The 26041-nt window shown below is 39.6% G+C and overlaps 2 protein-coding genes and 2 pseudogenes across 4 annotated transcripts in view; 3 read left to right on the forward strand and 1 right to left on the reverse strand.

The window, feature by feature from the left end:
• The window catches only part of LOC146487469 (putative skeletal organic matrix protein 5), a 133240-nt gene that overhangs the window by 94240 nt on the left and 12959 nt on the right, over positions 1–26041 (forward strand). The window contains exon 4 of one of the 2 annotated variants that reach the window (XM_085088210.1): positions 14451–14600. The exons of the other annotated variant lie outside the window; for it this stretch is intronic. Coding sequence (XP_084944336.1) covers positions 14451–14600 — 150 coding nt within the window. The remainder of the gene's footprint in view (positions 1–14450; positions 14601–26041) is intronic. 2 annotated transcript variants of the gene reach the window in all.
• On the forward strand, positions 8123–9668 carry LOC146487477 (uncharacterized; annotated as a pseudogene). Its single transcript, XR_014857769.1, has 3 exons — positions 8123–8274; positions 8425–8459; positions 8661–9668. The product of XR_014857769.1 is annotated as an uncharacterized LOC146487477 (transcript).
• On the reverse strand, positions 9889–11415 carry LOC146487478 (uncharacterized). Its single transcript, XM_085088576.1, has 2 exons — positions 10752–11415; positions 9889–10374 (listed from the first exon to the last, which is right to left on the reverse strand). The coding sequence occupies exons 1-2, from the start codon at positions 11413–11415 to the stop codon at positions 9962–9964; spliced, it is 1077 nt and encodes a 358-aa protein (XP_084944702.1). The 3' UTR covers positions 9889–9961.
• Positions 23189–26023, forward strand: LOC146487479 (uncharacterized; annotated as a pseudogene).

Consider the following 26041-nt stretch of genomic DNA (forward strand, 5'->3'; position numbering starts at 1 on the left):
TAGACTCGTTTGTATTACTATGTAGACATAATCAAACTTTATCGGTCGGTCAAACACTGCCAGTGTTGGGGAGACTTTTGACTACGCTACAGATTTCTCAATTTTGTTTCTGCTTTTCAATTTTCAGTTCTTTTTTCAGGAATTCAGTTCTTCGGAGATGAAATTGACAGCAAGATGAATTAAGCTCGCAGCTTTTACTTCCTTCAGCAAATAATATGACTAAAATAAGTCGTCACACGTATTGTTTAATTACTAACATCATTTGCTGCGGAAGCTTTGTTGATAAGTTCACCTCCGAAGAAGTGAACTCCATAACAATCAACTTTCTGTTGCTATCGCCCCGATCGTGCTCTTTTTGTCTTTCAAAAACAGGCTCTTCTACAAGGCGTCCGAGCGAAAATCGGATGAGGGGAACTGATATGTTACTTGAGGTCGGCGCCTTGTTAGAGTTCAATAATAATAGCGAGAATGGTTTTTCTTGTGTACAAAAACTGAACCTTGTACTAAAATTCGAGCCTCAGAAACTTATAATTTAATTTCAACGAAAGCCGTTAATTTATTACAGTTACTGACGACATCGAAATTACTTAGGGTTGCAAAATAAATCCGCTTTCCACATTTATCTTAATTATTTTATTTAATCTTTACTTAATCACGGAAAATTTATTCATTCCCCTACAACTAAATAAATTATTACAAAGATAATAATAATAATACAATTGCCAGCTTTTAAAACTACTTTTGACATGAAGCAAAAACTCGTCAGTAAAGACAGCAAATCTCCCATCAAACAAAACGTTTCGGGCTATTGAAATAATAAATCAAGGACGGAATTCCAATGCAAACAAATACATATCGCGCCATTATTGAAATATTCTACTGAGTTCAGCTTAAGAATGTTTGCAATTGTTGTGTCTTGACGGAAAAAACGAAATTATCTGTATTAACTACCATCAGATTTAGGACTTGTCAGTATACTGATTATTAGTATAAATCTACTAGCGTTCTATTACGAATACCGTTCTCTGATTGACTACGCTAGCCACTGTCTATTCTCTGATGGATAGTGAGTAGCGGTTGTCAACAAAATTCAGCCCGCTTCTTCACGTTTTCGAAGTGTCTGTGAGGAGGATTTGGATAATTTACTTGTTAAGTTTTGAACGACTAGTAGATTTATACTAAAAAAAATAAGATTACTCGCTCTCGATTTCTATGCGTGATAGCTGATTCGGCCTACGCCCTCATCAGCTATCACACGGTAAAAATCTCGAGCTCATAATCTAATTGTTAACTTTAAAATGACTAACTAGGCTGAACTGGTGGTTCCCGTAAATAAATTTCTTTTCTCTGAAATAATCTTCGCGATGCTATCATTTTAATTAAGTGTTACTATTAAAGAAAAAGTGAGAATCTCGAGTGATTCATTTCAAAACTGATTTATCCTCAAAAAGGAAAACATCAGCGTGAATAAATTAAAAGTTACTAGAAATGTGGTTACCTTTGATTGGCTGTGGCTGACTGCTGTCAGGAAAATTTTCGAGTTCCGAAACATCCCCAACAGAAATGAGGTGGACTATTGATCATAACAACTCATTTGAGACACTGCGCGAGCGGAATCTTGAGGAACTTTTATCAACAGTTTAATCGACAAAATGCGAGTGCTCCGTAACGTTTGGTTCTTTGTACTCGTGATTGTAACCACCGAGGACGTGTGGCAAACTTCCTCAATCGTTGTCGAGAAAGCCATAAAATCGCTGGTGAAAACCATGGGAAACACGTTTGATAAGCTCATAGCTGTCGTAAATGTTACTTCTCAAGGGAAACGCACCGTCAAGCCAGGTAAATTTTCCGTGGATAAGTTATCAGAAAGATTGGCACGCACCACTCGCTTTGAGTCTCCAAACGGTACAGTCGGGGATGAAGGAGCGCGACCGCGCATACAGAAGGGAAGGGTTGTTCTTCCGTGTAGAATCTTTAGCTCTAACTGTACTTTTTGCCTTTCTTTCTGTGGTTGTTTGTTAACGTTTTTCTACCGTTTTCTTTTTGGCAGGAAAGCCCTTTGTCTCTTGCAAGGAAATTTACAATAACCACAAGCAAGTCAAACATTTTGGAGAGAACCATTGTCTCAGGAGCAATAAGTCAAGAAATGCGGAAGCGTTTAGCATCTTCTATTGAATTCTATGTCGATTTTAGCAGTTATATAATGATGGCACAACGCCGGATTTGTTTAAGGAGGGATATAACTGTTGATACTGATGATACTAATATTGCGAAATTTTAACAGAGCTGCCTTTAGTCAAACACTTGACAAAGATTTGATTTTATTGTTATTAAGCGAGCGTTTTGCACCTTTGGCATCTTTGGTAGCAGATTCCTTCCATATCTACGTCAAAATGGAAGGAAGGATAAACTAGATTCATTATCGCCGCAAAAGAATGCTGACAGATATTTAAGACGAACATTTTCAAGAAATTCCTTGATGCAATCGACATCAACCTAAAAGATGTCAGTAGTGAGGGGGGCACCAATTAGTTCCCCTTTTCTAGGTGGTTTCTCATTAATCTGCGGTGGCATACATTATCGCCGATGACGTCATGGCCTATTGTCTTGATCACTCATTATAGGATGACGTCATATTTAAGTTTAGTCTTACCAACAGGTTATGAACTGGTTTGACAGGTTTATCAATGATGTCATGCTCTATTTTTAACTTATGGCAGTCATGGGCGGTATCACCGGTTTTGGATACATGACATCATATAGTATATTATATACATACTTTATTGTATAGCTCCCCTTAACCCTTGAGGGGCCCTTCCGTCATACATGAAAATATAAATAATAATAACAATAATGAAAACCATTTACATTTGGATGATAATATAGAGAAAAAAATTACGATAAAAAATATATTAATTGAAAAGATTCTTAAAAAGTCTCTTTTTTAAAAACGCTAAGTTTTCCCGTAATTCTGATATGCTTTGATAAATGATTGTAGATTTTTTTCCTCCACCGAAGGTGAAAGCCCTTTGGCCTTTCGCAAGCCTACACTTGGGTAGTGTGAGGTTATTATTTTGCCTGGTGTTCCTTTGGTGAATTTTTGAACGGTGTTGAAATCATTCTCGAAGATAACCGGGAGTTAGGTAAAAAATATATGAATTGAAAAGATTTTTTAAAAAGTCTCTTTTTTAAAAACGCTAAGTTTTCCCGTGTTTCTGATATGCTTCGATAAATGATTTTATTATATAAAATTTAGTGGTATACCGAGTGGTAGCAAATCGATAAAGACGCTATCCCGCCAGTGGCGATATCATTTTTATCCACACATGTGTGATATCATTTTTGACCAATCAGCTCGCAGTATTTTCGCGCGCTGTCAAGCACTTGTGGTTTTCCGAAGGGTTCTGCGTTTGGCTGTCGTTTGGGAGTTGGTCTTTTTGAGTTGGTCTTTCGTTGGTCGAAGTTAAGTTTATTCTAAAATGGAGACAAGCACAAGCAGATTTGTCGAGATCACAGATAAGTAACAGATCGAATTCGTAAAAACTGCGTACGACGTCGAGTTGTGTGAGGGTAGTTGAAAGTAGACTCTGCGCCCAGTAACTCTACCCCAATGAGGGGTGTAGGGGGGAGCATTTTGGTTTTGGTGCTGCTGCGTTTAAACGAACTGTTAAAAATGGTAACAGGCTCAAAGTCTACATACTATATCACGTGTAATGCTAATTCAACTCGGCGTGTGACCGGTGTACCTTATGTATGGACAGGCATTAAACTATTTTACGAGATTGCATGGTTGTGAACTCCTTAAGGACAAGCGGAAGAGATGAAAATATTGTGTATACGACTACTGATCGCCATAAAGTTTATTTATAAACAAAAGGTGACACTTTCTTGAAGAAAAAATCTATGTATAATTTGTTTGGGTGCATGATCTCGTAACGAGGCAGGGCTGCTAAGTGGATATTAATTAACGATATTGACATTTAAATTCATCTAGTAATCTTCTCTTCCAGAAAAAAAAATAAGACAATCAGCTTGTAGGCGAAAGCTCAAAGGGCATGTTGGCTTTGAGACAAATGTTCAAATTCAGGGAAAGGCATTGTAGGATGTGAGCAAATAGCTTATAGTAGCGAACCAATCACAGCGCAGAATTAATTATATCCAAACAGTGGTTCTCCATGTATTTAAATTTTCGTACATTTGTTTGCCGTTCTTTGCAAAACAACGTCAAATGACTAAATCCAAGGTAGAACTCGAACGCCACGCCTACCAATTTGGTTCCTGAGTAGTTCGCCGTTTTTGTACAAGTTGAATAAGTTGAAATACAAGCTTCCTGGTACAACCATGATTTGCGCTATGCGAAACGCGGAAAACGTCACCTGCTCATAAGAAACTCTTTACGGAAGGCCGTAACAGGAGGCACCCCCTGCCACAAACGAGCCCATACGATGCCCTCACTTGTTGCTTGGGTTCATGAACACTTGCTGTACTATGACTCAGCAAATTATTAAAACACTTTCGACGTACTTTCAACAAATCTTGTCCACTTGATCCAATGCCAACTCATCTTCTAGGTCACTGCGCTAATTATAACAGACATTGTTAATGAATCGTTATGCTCTGGTGTATATTTAAATAGTCTTAAGTGCGTCGAGTTTTGAAGAAACCTGATCTTGACAAAGATGTTCTTAAAAATTGGCGATCTGTTGCAAATATTCCTTTGATGGCCGCAGGTATTGAAAAGTTTGTTGTGCATCAAATGCATTTCTACTTATAGACAAACCACTTATTGTCTGCTATGCAATCCGCGTATCGGAGACATAACTCCACCAAATCTGCGCTTTTTCGAGTTATGAATGATGTACTAAACCATTGATCTTCGTCAAGACGTTGTCTCTATAATGTTGGACCTGTCAGCCACCGTCGATACCGTCGATCACACTATTCTCAAGGACAGTCTCAGCAATTGCTTTGGATTTTTATATAATGTGTTCAAGTGGTTCTCCTCTTACCTTAGTGGTCGGTCTTAATCTGTCATAATAGTTAACACAACATCGAGTCCACGGCATGTCGAATTCGGTATTCGTCGGCGGTCTATACTAGGACATCATTTGTTTACTCATTACGTGGTTCCTTTACAAGATATAGTCTGCGATCATAATCTGAACAGTATGTTTTATGGAGATGACTCGCAAATATATACTTCCATTAACCCTAATGACCAATCATTTTCATTAACCACCCTCCGACGATGTGTTAACCATGCTAGGGTATGGAACACTCACAATAAGTTACTGTGCAATCCTGATAAAACAGAAGGTATTCAATTTTAATTAGTTCTCGCTTTGTCAGGCATCTGATCATTAGAGATTTTTTGCTTGGTGATACCACTGTACATCTGTGGGACCGAGTGTGTAACCGCAGTGTTATAGTGGACAGGGAACTCAATCTTAGCCACCATAATCACCTCAACGTGACATGCAAGAGAGCTACATTGGCACTACGATCAATTTCCCGCCTGAGGAAATAGCTGTCTAGAGGCCACCTGAAAATGCTGATTAATGCATATTTTTGGGTCCCGTTTAGATTACTCTAATAGTCATTACCGTGGCTTACCTAGGCGTGTAACTGTTAAACTTCAAAGCATTCAGAATTCTGCAGCACGCCTGATCTCGTTGATAAGACAATCTGACCGTATAACTCCAGTCTTGAAACATTTTCATTGGCTTCCGGTTGAAGCACGCGATGTTTTTAAGATACTACTCTTAACTTATAAAATTCTTAATGGACAAGTTCAGGACTGGCTATATGGCCTCTCTTATTACCAAATATCAACCAAACCGTATGCTTCACTCATCCAGTCTTTCTTTACTGCACGTTCCGACAGTCAAGACAGTAACTTATGTATTGAACCTACTTTCTCTTTTTACGCTCGAAAATATGGAACCTCGCTATCACAAGGCATCAAATGTTCTGAAACTTTCTTAATTTTCATATCTAGCCTTAAACCTTAAGAATATATATTGTGCATAAGTTATATTTTTGCCATAGCTTACTATCTAATCTGTATCTACCTATTAGTTATTTACTTACCTATTATCTACGAAAAACTTATTTCTTATAAGCCAAGGTTTAGTAATAAATATGCAAGTAAAAATCAACGATAAATTGAACGATGCTTTGGAGTCGTCGTCATGACACCATTTTCAAGTTCAAAACGGTTGGTATAAACTGTCAGAAATAGTTCACTGAAGATTAACATCTTAAATGGTTCCGTAATGTTACGCAAATAGTTTGGCTAGATTTGAGTCCGATTGCACTTTAAGAGCTGGTGTGAATTATGTAAAACACACAATTGTTCTGTCTCCATGGTGAACTTGATTGAAGAGTGACAGTTTTTAGGGACGTGAAGAAAGTAAACGCTGATATTGTGTCCACGCCCTTCGCCAACTCATTTTCTCTTTAAAGTACAACAGCGCTTTGTTGCCTCTTTTTCTTTGTTTTCTTCGCGTCCTTTCTCCGCCCAACTAGCCACCGACAAATGGGTTTTGCATAGGATAGAGCGAACTCTCCGCTAACGTCTTTTAACAGTTTGACGCCTTCGCTCTTCTTTCATCTTTTTCAAAGCTCTTCACGGTTCATTCTGCTCTTCTCCTTTTCCTTCTTTTTTCTCCTTCACTTACGCTTTTGCACACTAGGGTGCTCGATTTCATACATGCAAAACAACGGCTTCTACAATTAGCAAACGCCAAAACCAATTTCCTTTTTTCTTTAAAAATACAGAGAAATAAAAGTTCTTAATTAGGCAATATTGCATTAACTAAGTTACCCTAAAAATAATTTAAAACAGCAGGGCATCACAACATACAAAAAATGCAAAAAATGGAAAATTTCATGCAGATGTTCTCACTAATGAACAAAGCAGAACAATATTTAATATCTTGGCTTTTCATAGTCAAAGAATATGCTTTACTGGTAAAAACTGGATCACTGAATCGAAATACAATTTCTTAATCAGTTTACAAAAAAAATAATTTCGCAGGCGCTTGTTTGATATGGGATGATTATAGCGAGCTCGGCGACTTGCCTACAGTAGTATAATCTCATAAAAATTCGCACGCTTGTGGGACTTTTAGAAAAATTGAAATAATTAAAATTATTTCGATTGTTTTCTTAAAGTAAACGATGCTGGGACAACATTCAATTCTCGTACCGCCATTAACATCATGATTTCCCTGACTAAAGACAGACGTTTCAAAAAAACATTTCATTGTAAACTATAAATTTTGGGAGTTAGTTTCCTTCGTTTCTTCTTGAGGTAGAAATTGTGAAGGAGACGCTATATTAATTATTTTGAGGAGTTAATTACGACTTATTAAAGAGGAATTGTAAACAGCCTGTCCACCCGCGAAGCTGACATCATTTAGCAGGTGCAGTGAAATTCTTTTCTGCGGAAGATATTAGACCAATTTGCAGCTGCACGCTCAGTCTCTTATCGTCCGTTATGGCCAAATGGTGGCTAAATACTCTGGCCTTTTAGGCAAGTTTGAGCTTACTTTTATTCCCATTTGTGGTGGCAAACTCTGACTTCTGTGGGGCTGTTTTTGAATCTCACTTTAGTAAGTAGACTAAAGCTAATCGACCTGTTCTAATTTGTCCAGACACAACAATAAAATAATTCTATTTCCTTTTCTTAACAGACCATGGTCTAGTCGGCCACGCTATTAAAACGACTGTTGTTGGTGACGAGTTCGAATGCCAGCTAAAATGCATTGCCAATGGTAGTTGCAAGTCATTTAACGTGCACCCAAGCAGTTCTAAAGCAAACCGCCGCATTTGTGAGCTAAACAACAAAACTCGGCAGATGAAACCAAAAGATTTCAAACCGAAGAAGGGACATACTATGGCTCTGTTAAGGTAAGACTAAGGCAAAATAAGTACGAGTGGTTGGACCTTGTCATAACTAATTAGGGACCTCAACATTTGAATAAGCCTACAAGATTAAGCAGACAAATTCCAAATATCAAACCACTGAAAACGTCCGCAGGACTCTCTCTCCTTCCTGATGCTTTCAAGCAGGTAAGAAGACTGTAGCGAAACAAGATTGGTGTATCAAGTGATTAGAGAGCCTTAGATCCAGGACGCGACGGTTCTGAGACGCGGCCGGAAGTAATTTTCCACAGACAAGACATGTTGCGCATGCTCCACCCTAGGATTTGCCGCGTCGTGACGGCGTAGAGAACGTGAAACAGAAGGATTTGGCGTTGCGAAGAAAACGTGAGTATAAATCCTTCTTGTTTTGAAGAAAATGGTTTAATATGTACCACCTCCACATATATTTCGAAACCTAGATTCATGTTCAAACATTATAGCGATTTTTACGGCGGAAACACGGCAAAGTTCTGACATTTTCAACTTTATTTACAGCTACCGAGAAAGATGGCTTCGGCGAAGTCCTCCAAGTAAGTTTTGAGTTATGCCTCTTGAAAGCTTCTTGAATAATTACTCGTGTTTTTTAGCAGCTTTACGCGTGGATTTGCTGAGAACATGCAGGAATGAATTTTTAGTGGACTGAGCACAAAATTAAGCTCTTATCAAATCTGAGCTCAAATTATAATAAGCTCAACTCGGTTTTCAAGTTGTTGTTGTTTTTTTTCTTTTAGTTCGGTGATGTGTTGGACGAAAGACCATGACATAATCCTGTGTCGAGAAGTCGCCAACCTAAACCCGTATTCGACCAAAAAGGGGTCAACAATGAGAAGCGGCATTTGGGAGAAAATTGCAGACAATTTAAACAAATGTTCATTTCCCAAATTTAGTGTTGATAAGCGCTCGGTTCGTGACTACGTAGGGAATCTTGTCAACAAACACAAGAAAAAGCTGAGAGATGAGGAAAAAGCTACAGGGATAGCACCAGCTGAGCCCTCAGAACTGGACAATGCTTTGGATACGATCATAGCTTTAGAAGAAAGTGCAGATGCCGAAGTACATGAAGCGGATACCGTAAGGGCAAAAAAAGTTGAGAGTGAGAGGGCAAAAGCAGAAAGCATAAGGCTGAAGGCCATGGAGAAGCTATCAGAGACCAGGAAAAGAGAGTCGGCAGCAGGTGAAAATGAAGACGACGATTTCAACAATAAACGGCAACGTCGACGAGGGAGTGATGCAATGGTGTATTTATCCAAGAGAGCTGAGATAAATTATGAACTGAAACAAGAAGAAATAAAAATGAAGAAAGAGCAGCAAGACTTTGAGAAGAAGCAGATGGAGGTCAACAGACAACAGCAATTGCAGATCCAACAGTAGCAAAATGAAATTCTTAGGATGATGCAACAACAGCAACAACAAAGTCAACAAAGTCAGCAACAAAGTCAACAACAGTTGATGAACAGTCAAATGCTGATGATGCAGCAACAACAGGAGCAAACGAAAGTACTGATGGCTTTATTGGAAAAAGTGATTAATAAGTAATTTTGACTTTCGCTTCTCAGAGATGATTTTTGAGACAGTTGATGTTCCTATTCGTAAATTGTGTTTCATGAACAGTCAATTTCACTATTGTTACTCTTTGTATGCCATTTTATGTATGAATTGATTTAGTTAAAGGGACACTGTCCGTTTTTTAACATTAATTCCTGTTACTTTGTTAAGGGAAAGACCATTTTATTTCTGAGGTGAGGGTTGGGTAAATACTCTAAAAAGTTCCTTTCTATTTCTATTTTAGAACTGCTAGCTCTTTAATTCTTTGTCATTTGTACATCTGTACTTCTTGTTTATTCTAAGTGTGTTATTTTATGTATTCTTATTTTTAGAGGATCCTCCTGAAAACCACTTTCAGTGATGGAGGACTCAGAAGCAACATAAACAATTGACAACAAGTGAAAGAAAATAGATGTACTTCTGGTTAGATACCCCCCCCCCCCCCCCTCAAAAGTAAAATGGTACATTCCTAAGTATACAGAGACTTTTAAATGAAATAGTCATTCAATGCTGGTGGTTCAAGACCAAAGAAATCAGCTGTGGTGTTAGAATAAAGGCATGTTAATGCATTTCGTAAAATTGCACAAACTATGTACATTTTTCCTACTTGACTTAAACCAATCTTCAAGTTCTTCTTAAAATCCAAAAATTTGAAATAGTTAATAATGTCTGCAAATAGCCATTCCACAGATGCACGAACTGCACTCATGGATTCATTAAACATCTCCATTGGCCTGGTTAAAACGCCAACTCGGAATGGTGCCTGAAGGTGAACCCTGAGTGGGTATGCAGGGTCCCCATATAAGCACATCTCTCTTCCTGCAGGGTTGAAAGCAAAACCTTCCAGATCATCGTACAATTGAGACACTGCCAACATCCTTGCATCATGCATTCTTCCCTCTGTAAGATTAAAAGTAAGGGAAAATGTTGTGTTATGTGAGCAAATCAACTTTTGATCATTTTGAGTGTTCTGCATTTTCCAAATACCATATTTCCTTTAGTTGAGCCTCACAGAAGGGAGGGGTGTGGTTTAGATTACAGGGAACATAAAGGGTACATCAAATTTGGGTCCCTGAAAGGGGGGATATTAATTTTAGATCTCACAAAAGTGGGGAGGGAGTAGGGGTTATAGAAAGTTATGGACTAATAAAAGGAGAAGTGTATGACAAAATCAATGATAAGAGCATTGTGGCTGTTTTCTTTTTTTTTTTTTTTGGGGGGGGGTGGGGGGGACTTGATGGAGGGAGAGTGCAAAAGAAAGGAAATACAGTATTTACCTACAGGACCATAGAGATGGGCAATCAGTCCATTCGGTATTGTGACAGACTGAAATTTCAGCGCATGGACTCGCTTGTGCCCGTTGTAAACAGTTCTCTGGTTCGCTATCGGTCGAGTAATGGGGCGCACAGTTCCATCTATGAATCCAAAGCAGTTATCAAGAGCAGCTCCTTTGTTGTAGATTGCATTTGAGTACGTATTCAGTAAAGCTGGGTTCAAAATGCCGTGATTCCACTGGGTGATTCTGTGTCCGTGTTCGGTGTAAATCCAGTCGATAACCTCATTGCTGATGAGGCTCAGTTCTGGCACCGATCGTCCAAATATCGGAGTCATATCTGAATATCGGCACGGATATGCAAATCTCTTCAGCACTATGCACCAGCCTTCAGTTCCATCGCAGATAGTTCCATTGACGCATTTGAAAATAGGAGGAACTCTCAAAGCTTCAACAAGTAAGGGAAGGTCTCCTTTCTCCACGCGGAAATCGGCTTTACATTCCGCCGGATCTTTGTTTACAAAAGAAAAATTATCATACGACGGGTACGGAAGTGGAGGATTCTGAGGTGTGTATTCCTCGTACAACAAAGCAAATTCTTCGTCGTCAATCATTTCTTCTTCCAAGCACAATAACAACATTTCTTGGGCTTTTTTGAACGATGCCATATTTTCCTTCGTCAAAACAATAATATTCCTGTAATATTGAATTACCGCGTCGAATAGACTCGCGTCGCAAAACTAAAGTTTATTTTTCCCGCGCTTACAACGGCGTTCTCGTTCTAGTCTTTTGCTCGGTCACCGCGTCCTAAAAGCCGTCGCGTCCTGGATCTAAAGCTCTCTATTATCGAAAGCACGCGAACTAGATCTCGACACCGTTCAGTTTAGTGTAAAAGGTAAACCTGTTCTGATGTTAGAATTACTGAAGGTAAATTTATAAAATCATTAAAATAAGGCAAGATACACCAGCCAACGAATACACACAGGCGTCATAAACCAATAATTCCTATTAGTTATTCAGCGGCCTTTCTTTCATTTTTTCGCTGGTAAAAACGCATCCACGATCTTAGATAATGGTATTAAAATTTGCGTAGTTTGGCGCCACTAAGAATTCAGCACATGAACAAAACGGCAACCTTGTATGCCATGAAACGTAAGGAAAAGAAAAAATCCCCTTCCTTTTGCGCTAATAAGACTGCACCAAACGTTGCTGACTCAATTTTTTTTTGGTACTGACCAGTCTATGTTTAACGCGAATATTTTATGGCTGCTTGTTCGCGACGCTCTCTTGGGGTTTTCCACCGGTCGGCGGCTAAGCCATGTTCAATAAGGTGCGAAAATTCTGGAGTCTTTCAGTGTCCAAAGCTCGAGGTCATTTTACTAGGTTATTTTATTTATTTTTTTATTTTATGATTATTTACTTTTTTGCATAATCTCTCTATTCCTTTCCTACAAAAGAATTAAGGCTATTTAGATTTATCGGATTTGAACGATATTTGGCCCCAATGTTCGTCGCACATCAATGCAAATAATTAATAACAATAATAATAATAATAATAATAATAATAATAATAATAATAATAATAATAATAATAATAATAATAATAATAATAAAGGTTTATTTGCTGGTGGTTCCAAGGTGTGTCGGGTTTAGTATATGCAACATGAGGCCGAGTAGAATTAAGGATTAATTTTCACGCGTATTTTCAAAATGTTCCCAAATTGCCTGAGTCGCGCAGCAACGAGAGGAATTTGTGAAACCTTTAAAAATACAAGTGAAAATTAATCCTCAACTCTAGGAGGACCCATTGCGATTAATAAAGGTTTATTTGCTGGTGGTTCCAAGGTGGGTCGGGCTTAGCATATGCGGTCGAGTGAGGCCGAGTAGAATTAAGGATTAATTTCCACGTGTATTTTCAAAGTTTTCCCAAATTGCCCGAGTCGCGAAGCGACGAGAGCAATTTGCGAAACCTTTAAAAACACAAGAGAAAATTAATACTCAATTCTACGAGGACTCATTGCGAAAACGCGTTTATAAAATAAAGGGCAAAATGTTCTTAAAACTATCGAGGCACTTCGTAAAATACTAAGCCCCGGCTTGGCGTAAAAACACTCGCCCGAGAAAACAAAACAAACAAACAATTGACTTGTTTCTTAGCGTACAAAACAGACAAAACGAGAAACGTTGACTATTATAAAAATAGCAAACGGTGGGTTCAAAGAAGGAACTTGCAGAGCAATTTCTTCCACTGTATTTGACCAGCTCCTTCCCCCCATCAAAAGGGCACTGTTAATATGGTTCGGTTATCGTTCGTTGGAAGACGCCGTAGCGAGGTGAAAGCACTTGGTCGGCGCCATGAATGACTTCAGTTTTTCAACCAAAGACATCTGATCAAGTTTTTTAGTTTTTGACAAAAATAATCTTTGCTGTTTATTGTAAGAAACGAAATTTCACCTTTAGGAATTTCCTTTATAGCTGTAGCACTTGATTTCCAAGTACTTCTGGCACAAACAATCCGGCTTAAATAGTCCAACTTAAAAGAACCTGAAAGAATTCGTTGTTGCTGCAGCAGCAAAATTTCAAAAATTCAAAAATTAAAATTTCAAAATTCCCAATATTTTTCCTTTGGCGTCTCAGCGGATGACGGCCATAGAAAAAGTTTACAAACCATTTTCTCAGAAACCAATGGAAATATCAAGGAAGCCTCACACACTTTGTTAGCCTATTATCTTGTGATTGATAAAGTGTAGTTTGTTTGGATATTCGCAGTAACGCAAAGGCTCGTAATTCACTTTAGTAAACAGTCAGTTACTCAGTTTTTAGTCTAAAGGCTTCCGCGCTCCTATATAAACAAAATAGGCTTCAAAAATCTCTATTTCAGATTATTCATTTAGCTTCAAGGTGAAATATTTGAAACTTGATGCAAATTTACAGGAATGTCTCACACATTGCAACGCACTCATAACACAGGTGTCCTGTATTGACAATAGCCGACAGCGCCATGGACAGATGTCGACCGCAAGGAGTAGCGGCCATTGTCACCCGGGATACCCAGAGAAAAAATGCGCTGGTGAGTAACACTTCTGCATTCATACGACGAGTAATCATTATATTTTGGGTGTTAAGGTTTGAACAAAAAAAATCCTCGCCTGGTAACCCTTAATCTCCTAGCCACCCAGTTGTTTGCCTTCGCTTCCGAAGAGAGAGAAGATTTCGGTACGAGATTAGGCAGCCCTAAGTCAAGTGGTAAGATTGTAAATTGAAAGCTTCAGGAAAACACAAGGGAACAAGAAGCTGTAGAAAGCTTGTACTCGGGGCGCTTTTGACATTAACATTGGTATTTATACGTTGTAGTTAGGTTCTAGCAAATGGCGAAGACCTGCTACATGATGGCAATGAGTGGTAGATCATCAACTTCGATGTAAGAAATATAAAACAGTACTAAAACCACTTTGAAAACTTTTCTTTAACTGTACAATTGGCATGATTTTAGCCGAAACTTTTTTTGGTTTAACATTCCCTTTGTTACAAAAGATGAAAGTGTTGATTTCAGAACCGGCTTCGATCGTCAAACTTGTATTTGTTTCCCCGAGGCAAGCGCAAATAACAATCACTATTTAAATAGAAATTTAATGCCAGATGAAAATATGGATTTATTGACCACTCACTGATATAATTTTCTTTGTTCACTAATGCCTTGTAGTAGCGATCGGTTCCCATCCAGACCATCCCGCTCAGTCATGCAAACACATCCGGGACGTCGGAATCTCTACAAAGAACGGAGAGTACTGGATCGACTTCAAGAGGAATGGAAACCCTTTAAAAGTCTACTGTGACTTAACAACTGATGGAGGTAGGTCTGGGATTACGCTTCCCTATAATTGAGTTTGCAGGCAAAATTTACTAGGTCCAGCATGTAGCAGCTCAAGTCCGGATAAGCTCACTTACATTGACTGCTAATAATTATCACACACAAATAGCTCCCTGCAAGGCAAAAATTGAGTTTGTAGGCAAAATTTACTAGGTCTAGCATGTAGCAGCTCAAGTTGAGATAACCTCACTTACATTGACTGCTAATATCTATCTGGATTTTAAACAACATACCTGCACTTAACCTAAACAGAGAGGAAAAGTTCTGCCTGACTTAGTCTCCTAACACTGCCCTCCCCACCCCTCTGCTTTTCACACAAACTTTCAAGTAACTCACCTGCCCTTAGGCCACACTCTAGGCTTTGTGTCAGCTTGATCCAATTGATTTTCAACAGCCTTTGGCTCTATAGGGTAGGTCACAGGGCAAGAAGTAACTCTGGTCTAAGAAAAACAGCAAATTGGGCTAAGTTGAAGGCTACAAAACCCTCCCCTCCGCAGCCCGGAGCTTTTGACACACAACTGAAAGCTACCCCCGAGCAGGTAACCCTTACCCTGAGCTAGCTCACAGACTGGTCCTTGACGGCAAGCCCCCTCAAGTTTAGAGAACCACAGATACAAGCGGTTACGTTACGTTACGTTATACAAGAGGTCTTTGGTAGATATCTATTTACATGAGGGCATGGGTCAATCGAACTGGCGATTTGAAACAAGCGGTTCCTGGAACGGGAGTTGACTCGTTTTTCAACAACTCGGCGAGTCAGGTTTTTTCTTATTCTACCACTTCGTCATCCACGAAAAACGAAAACTTGAAGTAGGAAAAGGGCAAAGGGTAAAAATATCATGATAATCAAGTAAACTAACGTTGACGTCGGTTGATTAAAGGATTTCATACCAGGGCTTTAAAATTCATTTGCAGGAATTTAATTTCGTGATTTGAAATCATAAGGTATGAAAGCAAACGGAATTAAGGTAAAAGCGTGATGAAACAAATGCGTGTAACCGGTGTCAAGCGCGGAAAAACGCCTGCGACCAAGACACGGTTTTGGTTTGGCTTCGATCGGTCGGGAAAATGACGCGAACTTTGATAACCAGTGTATATGACACGTATATTGAACACGTATATGACGTGTATATTGAAGATTTTAGTGTCAGTTGTTCAAAAAAATTTCAATTTTATGATTCTCTCTCCCCGCCCCCCCCCCCCCCCCCCAAACAAAAAAAAAAAATCATTTTTTTTTTAATTAATAGCTCAATGGCATAAGTCAAACGAGTCCAATGAGCTTGAACAAATGAAAATATGGTGCATATGTTATAGCCCTGCTTGCGTAAATCACATTTTTTTTGTCAAGCAATGTAACTGATGTTAACAGAGGGCCTTGAAGCCCGAGCTTAGCCTGTCATTTCAGGATATGTTGTATCTAAGAGACCTGTTAGCCTTTGTTCTATTGCACTCATTAAGGACATGATTTCTAGCCCAAAAATGCAACTCTTGAAAGCACCGTTCCTTGTTCGTTTGATTGCTACAGATCATTCTGAAGTGATTTATGATGCAAAGCAGAATATCAATCCTCTCTGGGAAATTCGACCCTATACCTTTATGCTTTCTGAGCTAATTTTCCAAAAGGTGGCTACAGAAATTGACGTTTTTGTTACCTTTTCTTAAGATATTTTTTTTTTTAGCGTTTCCTATTGAACTTCACATCAGTAACTTAATAGATTACAATGGTCATTAGCAGGAGCTTATAACATAAGCTCCTGTCATTAGCAAATATTTATAAAACCAAAATATTTTCTTCCTACCCCCCCCCCCCCCATCCTTCCATGATTTGCTAACCTAGCCCCACTCTCTCTCAAACGTCTTCTTACCGCGCAACGATTCGGCGCGCGCTCTAAGATCAGAGCTAAGTCATTAGATCTAGCGTTTCGTTTGGCTTCCTGAAGCAAAGTTTTCCTGAGGACATCATTAAGTCTGGTGAGGGAAAAAGTCTTACGAGTGCAGCGTCCTGCCTCGTCTAATATGCTTCCTATTTAGTTCTTTTTTGAGCTAAACGGGTAACTTTCAGTTACTCGGGCGTGAACTATAAAGGATAGCATGTTGTGTGCTTTGCTTGAGGAGGTGACAGTCTTTGGCTTTAAAAAGTAGGTCTTAAGGATGAGTTCTATTCGGGCAACGTGAAATTTTCGCGAATTGTTGAGCCAGCCAAAGACTTGTATATTTTTGTGGTGGAAAAGGGCGCTTACCCTTCCCTTTTCAAATGTTGATTTCAACATCCGGGACTTAAGCTGATATGGAAAACACTAGCAAGAATGGGCAAGGATTTTCTCTTCAAGAAGCGTGAGTTTGAAAAGCTATTCTATTATTTTTCGCCTTTATAACGGTAGCGTTGTTAGACTGGTGATCGATTAGTCAAGAAGTGCGATTTTGGGTCGGATTTCCGGTCTCAATGTCATAAATAATTCCAGATGTTTGCTCGGCGTGATTCGGATTGTGTCATGGTTCTAGACTGAAGACGAAAAATCAATTTAAAACGCTGTCTTGCTCCGATTAAGCCGATTCTGTTGTAGAAACCTAGACTTGAGCGCTAAAAGACCGGGTTTTGGGTGAAATTAAAGATGCGTTGGCTCCGTTAATAATTTCCATGTCACACTTGTTTAGTCGGATCACAGGTCATGTTTCATTTCACTGGGATGTCAATGTCACGTATGATTCCAAAGAAAAGCCCCTCTTTTCTCTTGCTATTAAGAATTTCCCAGAAAGGATTGATATTCTGCTTTGCATCATAAATCACTTCAGAATGATCTGTAGCAATCAAACGAACAAGAAATGGTGCTTTCAAGAGTTGTATTTTTGGGCTAGAAATCATGTCCTTAATGAATGCCATAGAACAAAGGCTAACAGGTCTCTTAGATACAACATATCCTGAAATGACACGCTAAGTTCGGGCTTCAAGGCCCTCTGTTAACATCAGTTACATTGCTTGACAAAAAAAATGTGATTTAGACAAGCAGGGCTATAACATATGCACCATATTTTCATTTGTTCAAGCTCATTGGACTCGTTTGACTTATACCATTGAGCTATTAATTAAAAAAATGATTGTTTTTTTTTTTTGGGGGGGGGGGGAGAGAATCATAAAATTGAAATTTTTGTTGAACAACTGACACTAAAATCTTCAATATACACGTCATATACGTGTTCAATATACGTGTCATATGCACTGGCTATCAAAGTTCGCGTCATTTTCCCGACCGATCGAAGCCAAAGCAAAACCGTGTCTTGGTCGCAGGCGTTTTTCTGCGCTTGACACCGGTTTGTTTCATCACGCTTTTACCTTAATTCCCTTTACTTTCTTACCTCATGATTTCAAACTGCGAAATTAAATTCCCGCAAATGAATTTTAAAGCCCTGGTATGAAATCCTTTAATCAACCGACGTCAACGTTAGTTTACATGATTATCATGATATTTTTACCCTTTGCCCTTGTCCTACTTCAAGTTTTCGTTTTTCGTGAATGACGAAGTGGTAGAATAAGAAAAAACCTGACTCGCCGAGTTGTTGAAAAACGAGTCAACTCCCGTTCCAAAGACGCATTTGAAGAAATCGCAAGGCAAGCAAACATATCATCCTGGGAATTTTGTTTTTTTTTAGTATCATAACAAAGCATTGCTTTGTAAAATTTTAAAAAAAAAGATTTATATGCCAATCTTAAGACTGACATTTAGTTTAGTTCCTTTTAATATAATTCTTGCCTTATCACGAAATTTGCCCTTTCAATTTGGCGATATTAAGTTCCCTGTAAAATTATTAAAAAGGTACATATATTGTCATTACAACAGAACAATTACTTGTTTGTTTCTTTTTTCGACACCCTATCGAAAACCGCTCTATTTTGACAGTGTTTTGACCGTCTGTCAATCAAGAATATTTGATCCAAAGGTCTCTTGAAGGCAGACTAAGCTAAAATCAAGGTTCATCTTTTTGTTTACTTTATTGTTTTTTTTCGGTAGGAGCAGTTAATTTCCGCTAAATGACCTCAAACATTATATTTATGTGTTTCTATATTTCGCTTGTTCAGTTTTCTATACCAGAAACCGACGCTGAGATTTTTGCTAAATAGTAAGCGCTTGGAAAGAAAAGGGCGGGTGGCATCGAAAGCGGTTGAAATCTAAACGAGAGGTTGAAGAATTAGCATGAACCTGTAATCCGAAACGACGGCATTACAGATCAATAACTACAGCCTCTTTCCGAGATTCCCAAACACTTATCGAGAGAACCAAGCTTTTTGACATCTTGACATGCAACGAGGTGACGTCATATGCACCCCAATGACGAGTGAGGGAGGGGAGGGGGGAGGTGGTTACGAGTTCTAAACATCAAAACCTCTTGTACTGAATTCATTACTTTCCTTTCCTTTTCCTTTCCTTTCAAAGTTCCAGATCTTGTTGCCTTTTTCCCTCTCAATGCCGCGTATGGTACCAAGGAGATCAAGAATCGTGTAGCCGAAGGAGACCCAGAAAGGGTAAGTCTGGCTCCAGGCCCTGACGGTACAGCTAACAGCGCTTACGAATTTGCTGGAACCGCAGACAGTTATATCGAGTTTCCAAACACTGAAGGAGGATCTTTGGATGTGCGCTACTCAATGACGATGCTATGCTGGGTGTACTATAATGGCAAAAACGGACCTCTCTTTAACTACAAGACGAGTGGATATCACTGGGGGTGCATCTGTGGGTGGTAGACGGCCAACTTTTTGTCCGCTTTAACCACCGAAATTAGACTTTTACAGACGCCTTACTCAACACACATCTAGCTGGTGGATGGAAGTTTGTTGGTGCTTCCTATGACGGCGGTTCTGGTGACGCAAAGCTGTGGGTCAATGGAGCCTTGGTTCAGACATTGAACATCGGAGCGGATCTTGATCTAGCCACACAGGACAACATCAGAATGGGAGTAAAGAGTGGTAGTGGAAGGTACTTCAAAGGAAGGATCACCCAGATGCAGGTGTACAGCAGCGCCTTGAGTCAGGAGCAAATACAGGCAATCTACAAAAGAATTCAAGCGGTGTAGGTTAGAATGCAGTTAATCTTTTTTCGGTCCTAAGAATAACATCAATTGTAATAAAAAGGGGTCAAACGAACCATGACAGAAACTTTTTGTTGAACAGCACTTTTTTTGAAGTTTATCCGCAAACTTTAACTAAAACTCTGAATCGCTTCATTCAATTCAACATGATTAGCGCAACAGGGAAGACATGAGCATGGCTGTCGGAGTTTGGAAGAATCTAAACTGCAGTATAGAAACTAAATTATAATTGGCCCTAAAAAGCGTTTAACGGCTGCTTTGCCCAAAGAAAAACGCAAATAGCCACCATTTTAAAGTTGAGAGGGAGTGAGACCCAGGAATTATTTGCGGTCTTCACAACTGTTGATAAAACCACTGTTACGGTCCTATGAGTAAGCACTGCAATATCGATGACTGAAAGATTTCATGTTACACAAATTTCTTGCGCAAATGACCGCTTCGATTGAATGTGCGCTACACTTACATTTACTTCGAAATACCTCTCTACGTCATCTTAGTTTATCTGGAACCCAGATCTCTCGCGTAGATTAAGCACTGTAACATTATTTATTTATTTATTTATCTATTTATTTATTTATTTATTATTTATTTATCTATTTATTCATTCTTACTTATCTTTACAGTCTGAGCCTGCAGAGAAGACCAGTCCAGAAATTAAAAACCAAACTAGCTAAAAGCATTGGCATTATAGAGTGTGTGCACGGCGGCCATGTTGGAGGACTAAGACAATAGAAGATATTTGCATAAAAATAGAATAAATTTACCAAAAGAAAATCATTGTATTGTTTCGGTCCTCCAACATGGCCGTCGCGCACACTCTCTATAACTTGTATTAGATGTCAATCGCAGAAAAAATTCATTTTAAGTTCAATATCTGTAGTACTTTTTGTGAGACAAAACTTTCCTGTTGAGAATGATGGGTTATTCAGTCAGTAACACGACCATACAAAGAAAGAAGAAATCCGAGTTCTCCCAATAAGGGCTCCTGACTTTTTTAATATGTGAGCAAACGCCACTAAACTTGGCAACTATTCGGGAAATTGCTTTGTAAGGAATATGATGTGATGCTGTAATGTTAATTAAATGGCGTTGACATAAACTATACTGACAGGCAGGTTTTCAGAAATTGAAATATCATTCGTAAACGAAAATAAATCTCCTACCGTAATTTTTGTACCTTTAGATTTTTTGGTGTTTCGCTATTGATTTTAATCATTTTTTGGTCAGATTTGGTTGATTTCTGAATTCGGGGAAATAAAAAAAAATTTAAATTGGTTGATCCATGTGATTGATGGCGGCCTTTTGAAGATTATGACGTAATCCCACGTCATGTCAACTCACTAGTTTCCGTTGCGGACCTCAAAGGAAAATTCCCATCCTACGCTATGCCCTTCCCCTAAACCCAAATCGAGGACCATAATGAAAGACCGATATAGATTGGGCCGAGTTAAAAAGGAAACGTGAAGTAATTTAAGTTTCATTCCAACTTAATTTACTTACATAAACAGCTCTTTCAAATGTCTGCCATTTAACTTACATCAGATCCTTGCCCTTTTAACTTAAAATAATAATACTCTTCACTTGCGGATGCAAGGCTCTCTGAAAAACAGATATAGTTGAAAATGTGCAACGCCTTCATCGCGACATTGTAGGATGCATTGTTCTTAGCCAAACCAATACGTGTTCAGAAATGTTTCGCTGCCACGATTGGAGATAATCGGAACAACTTCCTACCTTGTTCAAAATTACAATTGCATCGAGCTATAATTAGCCAAATCAGGTTAAATATTCTTTTAAACTGTCAATAAATGTTCTGAAGTAAATTGGAAAGGTAAAATTAATAGCAATGACCAATCCTTCTGACATGTTTTGTGGGTAAGGCTTTCGGCTGATGTATTCAAAACGCCCACATTGCCCCCACACCTCACTGTCCAATGTATTATAGTTCTTTAAAAAAAAAATGATTCACGTAAGGTAACATCTGTTCTCTTGCTGGTTGGCAGCTTAGAGATAGCTATAACTCTAGTTTATTATATTCATTAACATACTCCAACGCCAAGCCAATATTAGAGTATAGCTTATACACACAGGCCTCAGTCTCCTGAGTAGTAAAGGGGGCCATTTCACCAGGTAACCAATCACAGAGCAGGAGAGAGCATTATTTTGGCTGAGAACCAATCACATACTAGCATTTTGATCACTTGACTAAATAGCTAATTTGGTCAAAATGACAAAAAAGTCTGAAGAGGAGGGGTAGGGAAGGTGAAAAAATGAGTGAGGGGTGGGTAAGGGAAAAGCATTTTCGTACTAAATAATTAATATGTGTGACAAAAAAATACTAGGGGTAGGGTGGAGAAAAAACCTTTTATGCTTTTACAGTTTGGTGAAACGACAAACAATGATTACGCAGTAAGCAGAGAGGACCCAGCCCAAGACAGATCAACACCACCCAAGGGAAATTGTCCCTCGCCCAAATCTGAGAAAGCAGATCATTACTTTTGTCCCTTTTAGCGTAAAAATAATCTTAAAATAATTTCAATCCAGCGAAGCGCGCCTGCTTGCTTAGCAAGACAATTTTATTCCAGAATGATCGAAATGAAAACGCAAGTTGAGGACCGTTCATTTTTTATGAGCATGGAGGGGGGGGGGGGGGGGGGCTGGTGGGATTTGGTTAATTGCCACTACGAAACTGTATGCCCCCCCCCCCTAGCATGCAATTTTTTTCCACATGGCTCCCCCAAGCAGAAACTTTTTTTTTTCTAATACCCCCCCCCCCCCTCCCTCCCGCCCAACCAGAAATAAATCGTACTCCTAACTTTAACAAAACGCTTAAATGTACGGTTTATATCAAAGATAAACGTAATTCTTACTGTGATTTCTTTACAATACTATTAAAAAGTTACCGTTCTCTGCTTAGGTAAAGATTTCTCTTGTTTAAAAAAACGTTTTATAGATAGCAACACGTTTACGGCAACGGCAAACTCTAAATTTCCATTTAGATTCTCAAAGGAACTATAAAAATTAATCAAGCAAATGGTTAACGTGAAATTACTCCCCTTCGAGTAGAAACAATTAATACACGTAGATCTGACTAACAAAATACGGATCGAAGCATACCAATCAACGATTACGAGTCATATTAAACAGAGAAAAACAGCGGACACACAGATATCAGGCGCGTAGTTAAGGGTTAGATAGGGGTGTTCGTTGAGCCCCAAATCTTGCTGAGCGCCGGAGGCGCTCTTACTAGGGGTGTCCGGAGGCATACTCCCCCGGAAATTTTTGAAAATCTAGGTTCCCAGAAACCTCATTTCCTGCATTTTGAGACCCATTTTAAGCAAATCATAAATTTGTTTTACAGCAGCTTTTTGAGCTATATACATCATTTCTACGGCATAATTGTTTCAACTTAAACAAGAAAGTTTAATGTACATTCCGCGCCCTGTCAAGTTCTGATAGCTATTCGATCTGCTGATAGTCATTGTTTCGTTAACACAATGAATTATTAACTTGATTTCCTGATTGAACTTGATTGACACTAAGTTACGTAATTAAGCCACGTGAATAGGCCTGCTCTCGGTTCAGACATTTTAGATTCGAAGATACGTGCATGTTTTGCTGACCTGTTTTGCTGACCCGTCTTCTGTTACACCGTGAACTGTTTTATCTGTTGCTGACCCGTGAAACAATCCTACTAGGCATCGTCAAAGAAGTAAGTTCCAGTGCTGTAATTCTAGCTGATAGTTTTACTCGTGTTTATGTACCGATGGATTCTGTTCAGTTTCTCAAATGTATTTCGTTCTTTTCTTTAGATCGAATGATATATTGGAATAAATTATACGATTTGCGTAACTAGTTGGATTGCCTGTCTGGTTTAATAGGCCATTTCATTCGATTTCTACGCTGACCCGTTGGCCCAAGGGATGAATGGTTGATGGTTCCTGTGTACTTTGGACTCGTGTGGAACTTAGACGCGTAGCCCGATAATGGCAGAAGACGAATTGAAAGCAGCAAAGAAAGCCCGGAGGAACGAAAAGTCCACCTTCACAAGAAGTGGTAACTGGCTGACTAACATTGTTGACGTTAAAAGGCCAGAATCGGAGGTAAGAGACACCTTAAGTAAAGTTGAAGAAGCGTACAACGACCTGGTAGTTAAGCATGAAAATTACACGACACTGATAGATGATGATGAGGATTTTGAAGAAGCTGAGAGTTGGATGAACGAATGCCAGGGTTCTTTCATGAACTATGTAATGCGAGCTAAGATGTACTTAGACAGTTTAGTTAGTCCCGAGAAACAGACCTTACAAAATGGTGAAGATAAGGAGAAAACCGCGAGCAGTCAGTCAAGTATGATCGGAATGTCAAATATGCAGTCGGCAACACCTAGCAAAAGCGACGGGCCTCACAACGATGAAATGCAAATTATACAATCAATTCACGCTGACTCGGTACAAGTAATTACCACTGTCCAGACAACTGATCATACGCCGATTAACACAGAAGGCAATGTGAACAACACCACGTCAACCGCCGGTACAGAGAAAGTACAGAAAAGTCCTATTGAAGCTAGGGCCTGCACGTTTAAACTGGAAAAACCCAAGCTTCCTGTTTTCGCTGGGAATGTCCGAGATTACGCCATCTTTCGTTCAGATTTCAAGCACGCAATAGAAGCGAAGTGTTCAAAACGAGATTCAATCACGGTCCTGCGTACGTGCTTGCGAGAAAAGCCACTCGAATGAGCTCATTAAGGGAATCGGAAGCGATTATGACGCGGCTTGGGAATATCTGGACGCAATCTATGGCGACCCAAGATTTGTGTCAGACACTGTAACTCAGGACATTGTTCAATTCAAAGCCTTAAGCCCGCCGCACACGAGAGGAAACGGCTGAGCTATCTGCCTCGCGAGGCATTTTGCTCAGCTCTTTCCTCACGTGTGCGGCGGGCTTTACAGGAAGGGGAGGAAGCTCGATTTTGCGACCTCGTACATCTGGTTAAAAGATGCTACAATACCTTAAAAGAAGTTGGTCTACCTGGTGACATGAACAACAGCCACATGCTGTCCATAATTGAACAGAAAATGTGCACTGATGACAGAAAAGTCTGGGCGAGAGATTTGGAAAAAGAAAAGAAACCTGCTACCCTTGAAGCGTTGATGAATTGGATGAATGTTGAAATGAAATCGCGAATGCGCGCTACAGCGCCAATCAGAGTGGGCTCATCCGGCAAACGCCCTGTGAATCTCTTCAGGTCTGATAACGACAAACCTGTTTGGCACAAATGTTGGCTATGCAAAACTTCATCACACTGGGTTGATCAATGCCCGAAATTCATATCCCTCAGCATTGACGAACGGATTGCAACTGCAAAGGCAAATCACCTGTGCTTAAGCTGCTTGAAAAGGGCTGGTAGAGGACACACTATGGATAACTGCACCCGCAAACAACAGTGCGCAAAACTGGAGAATGGAACGCGGTGTCCGCAACAGTACCATCAACTCCTACACAAGAGCAATTCTGTGAAGATTGGCATCGCCAATACAGTCAGTACCAATGAAGCAATTCTTCCCGTTTTATCTGCTAACATTGGCAGCGCTAGCGGTCTTTTTAAATGCGGAAACGTGCTTCTAGACTCGGGCGCTCAAGTGAGTCTTATCCGACAGGGTACCGCTGAAACTCTCGGTTTGAAAGGAAAGGATGTGTCCATAACCATTACTAAAGTTGGTGGCGAGGACGAAACAATTAAAACAAAGGAATACAATGTTCAGCTAACCTGTATTGACAACAACAAGCGTTTTACCGTTAAAGCAATCGGCATTCACGGCATCAGTGACGAGATTCCGGCAGTGAAAACCTCGCACTTACCGGAGGTTTTTGGCGTACCGAACACAAGATTTCGCCGTGGGAAAGGGCACGTTGACCTGTTGATCGGCATTGATCACGTACACATGCATGCTGGTGAAACGAGACAAGTGGACCACCTGCTAGCTCGCAAGTCTCCCCTTGGATGGGTGGTTTTTGGAGGAAAACCAGAGCAGATCTGTGACGTAACCAGCATATTGCACGTCAAGTACGCCCCACCAATTGACTTAACAGACTTCTGGACAACGGAAGCCATGGGCGTGGCCGTAAAACCTTGTGTCTGCGATGCAGACAAACTGACTCAAGCAGAAAGAGAAAAAGCCAAGCTCATAGAGGAGTCGTGTTTCAAAGTCGAAAGCCAATGGATGATCCCTTACCCGTGGAGGAAAGCTGCCAGACAACAGAAATTTGGCAATAAAACGCCTAGAGTCAACAGAACGACGGCGGAGAAGAAATCCTGAACAAGCTGAAGCTTACTG

This window comes from Pavona decussata, unplaced genomic scaffold (assembly GCF_977016875.1).
Source record: "Pavona decussata unplaced genomic scaffold, jaPavDecu1.1 SCAFFOLD_16, whole genome shotgun sequence".
Taxonomy (NCBI): domain Eukaryota; kingdom Metazoa; phylum Cnidaria; class Anthozoa; order Scleractinia; family Agariciidae; genus Pavona; species Pavona decussata.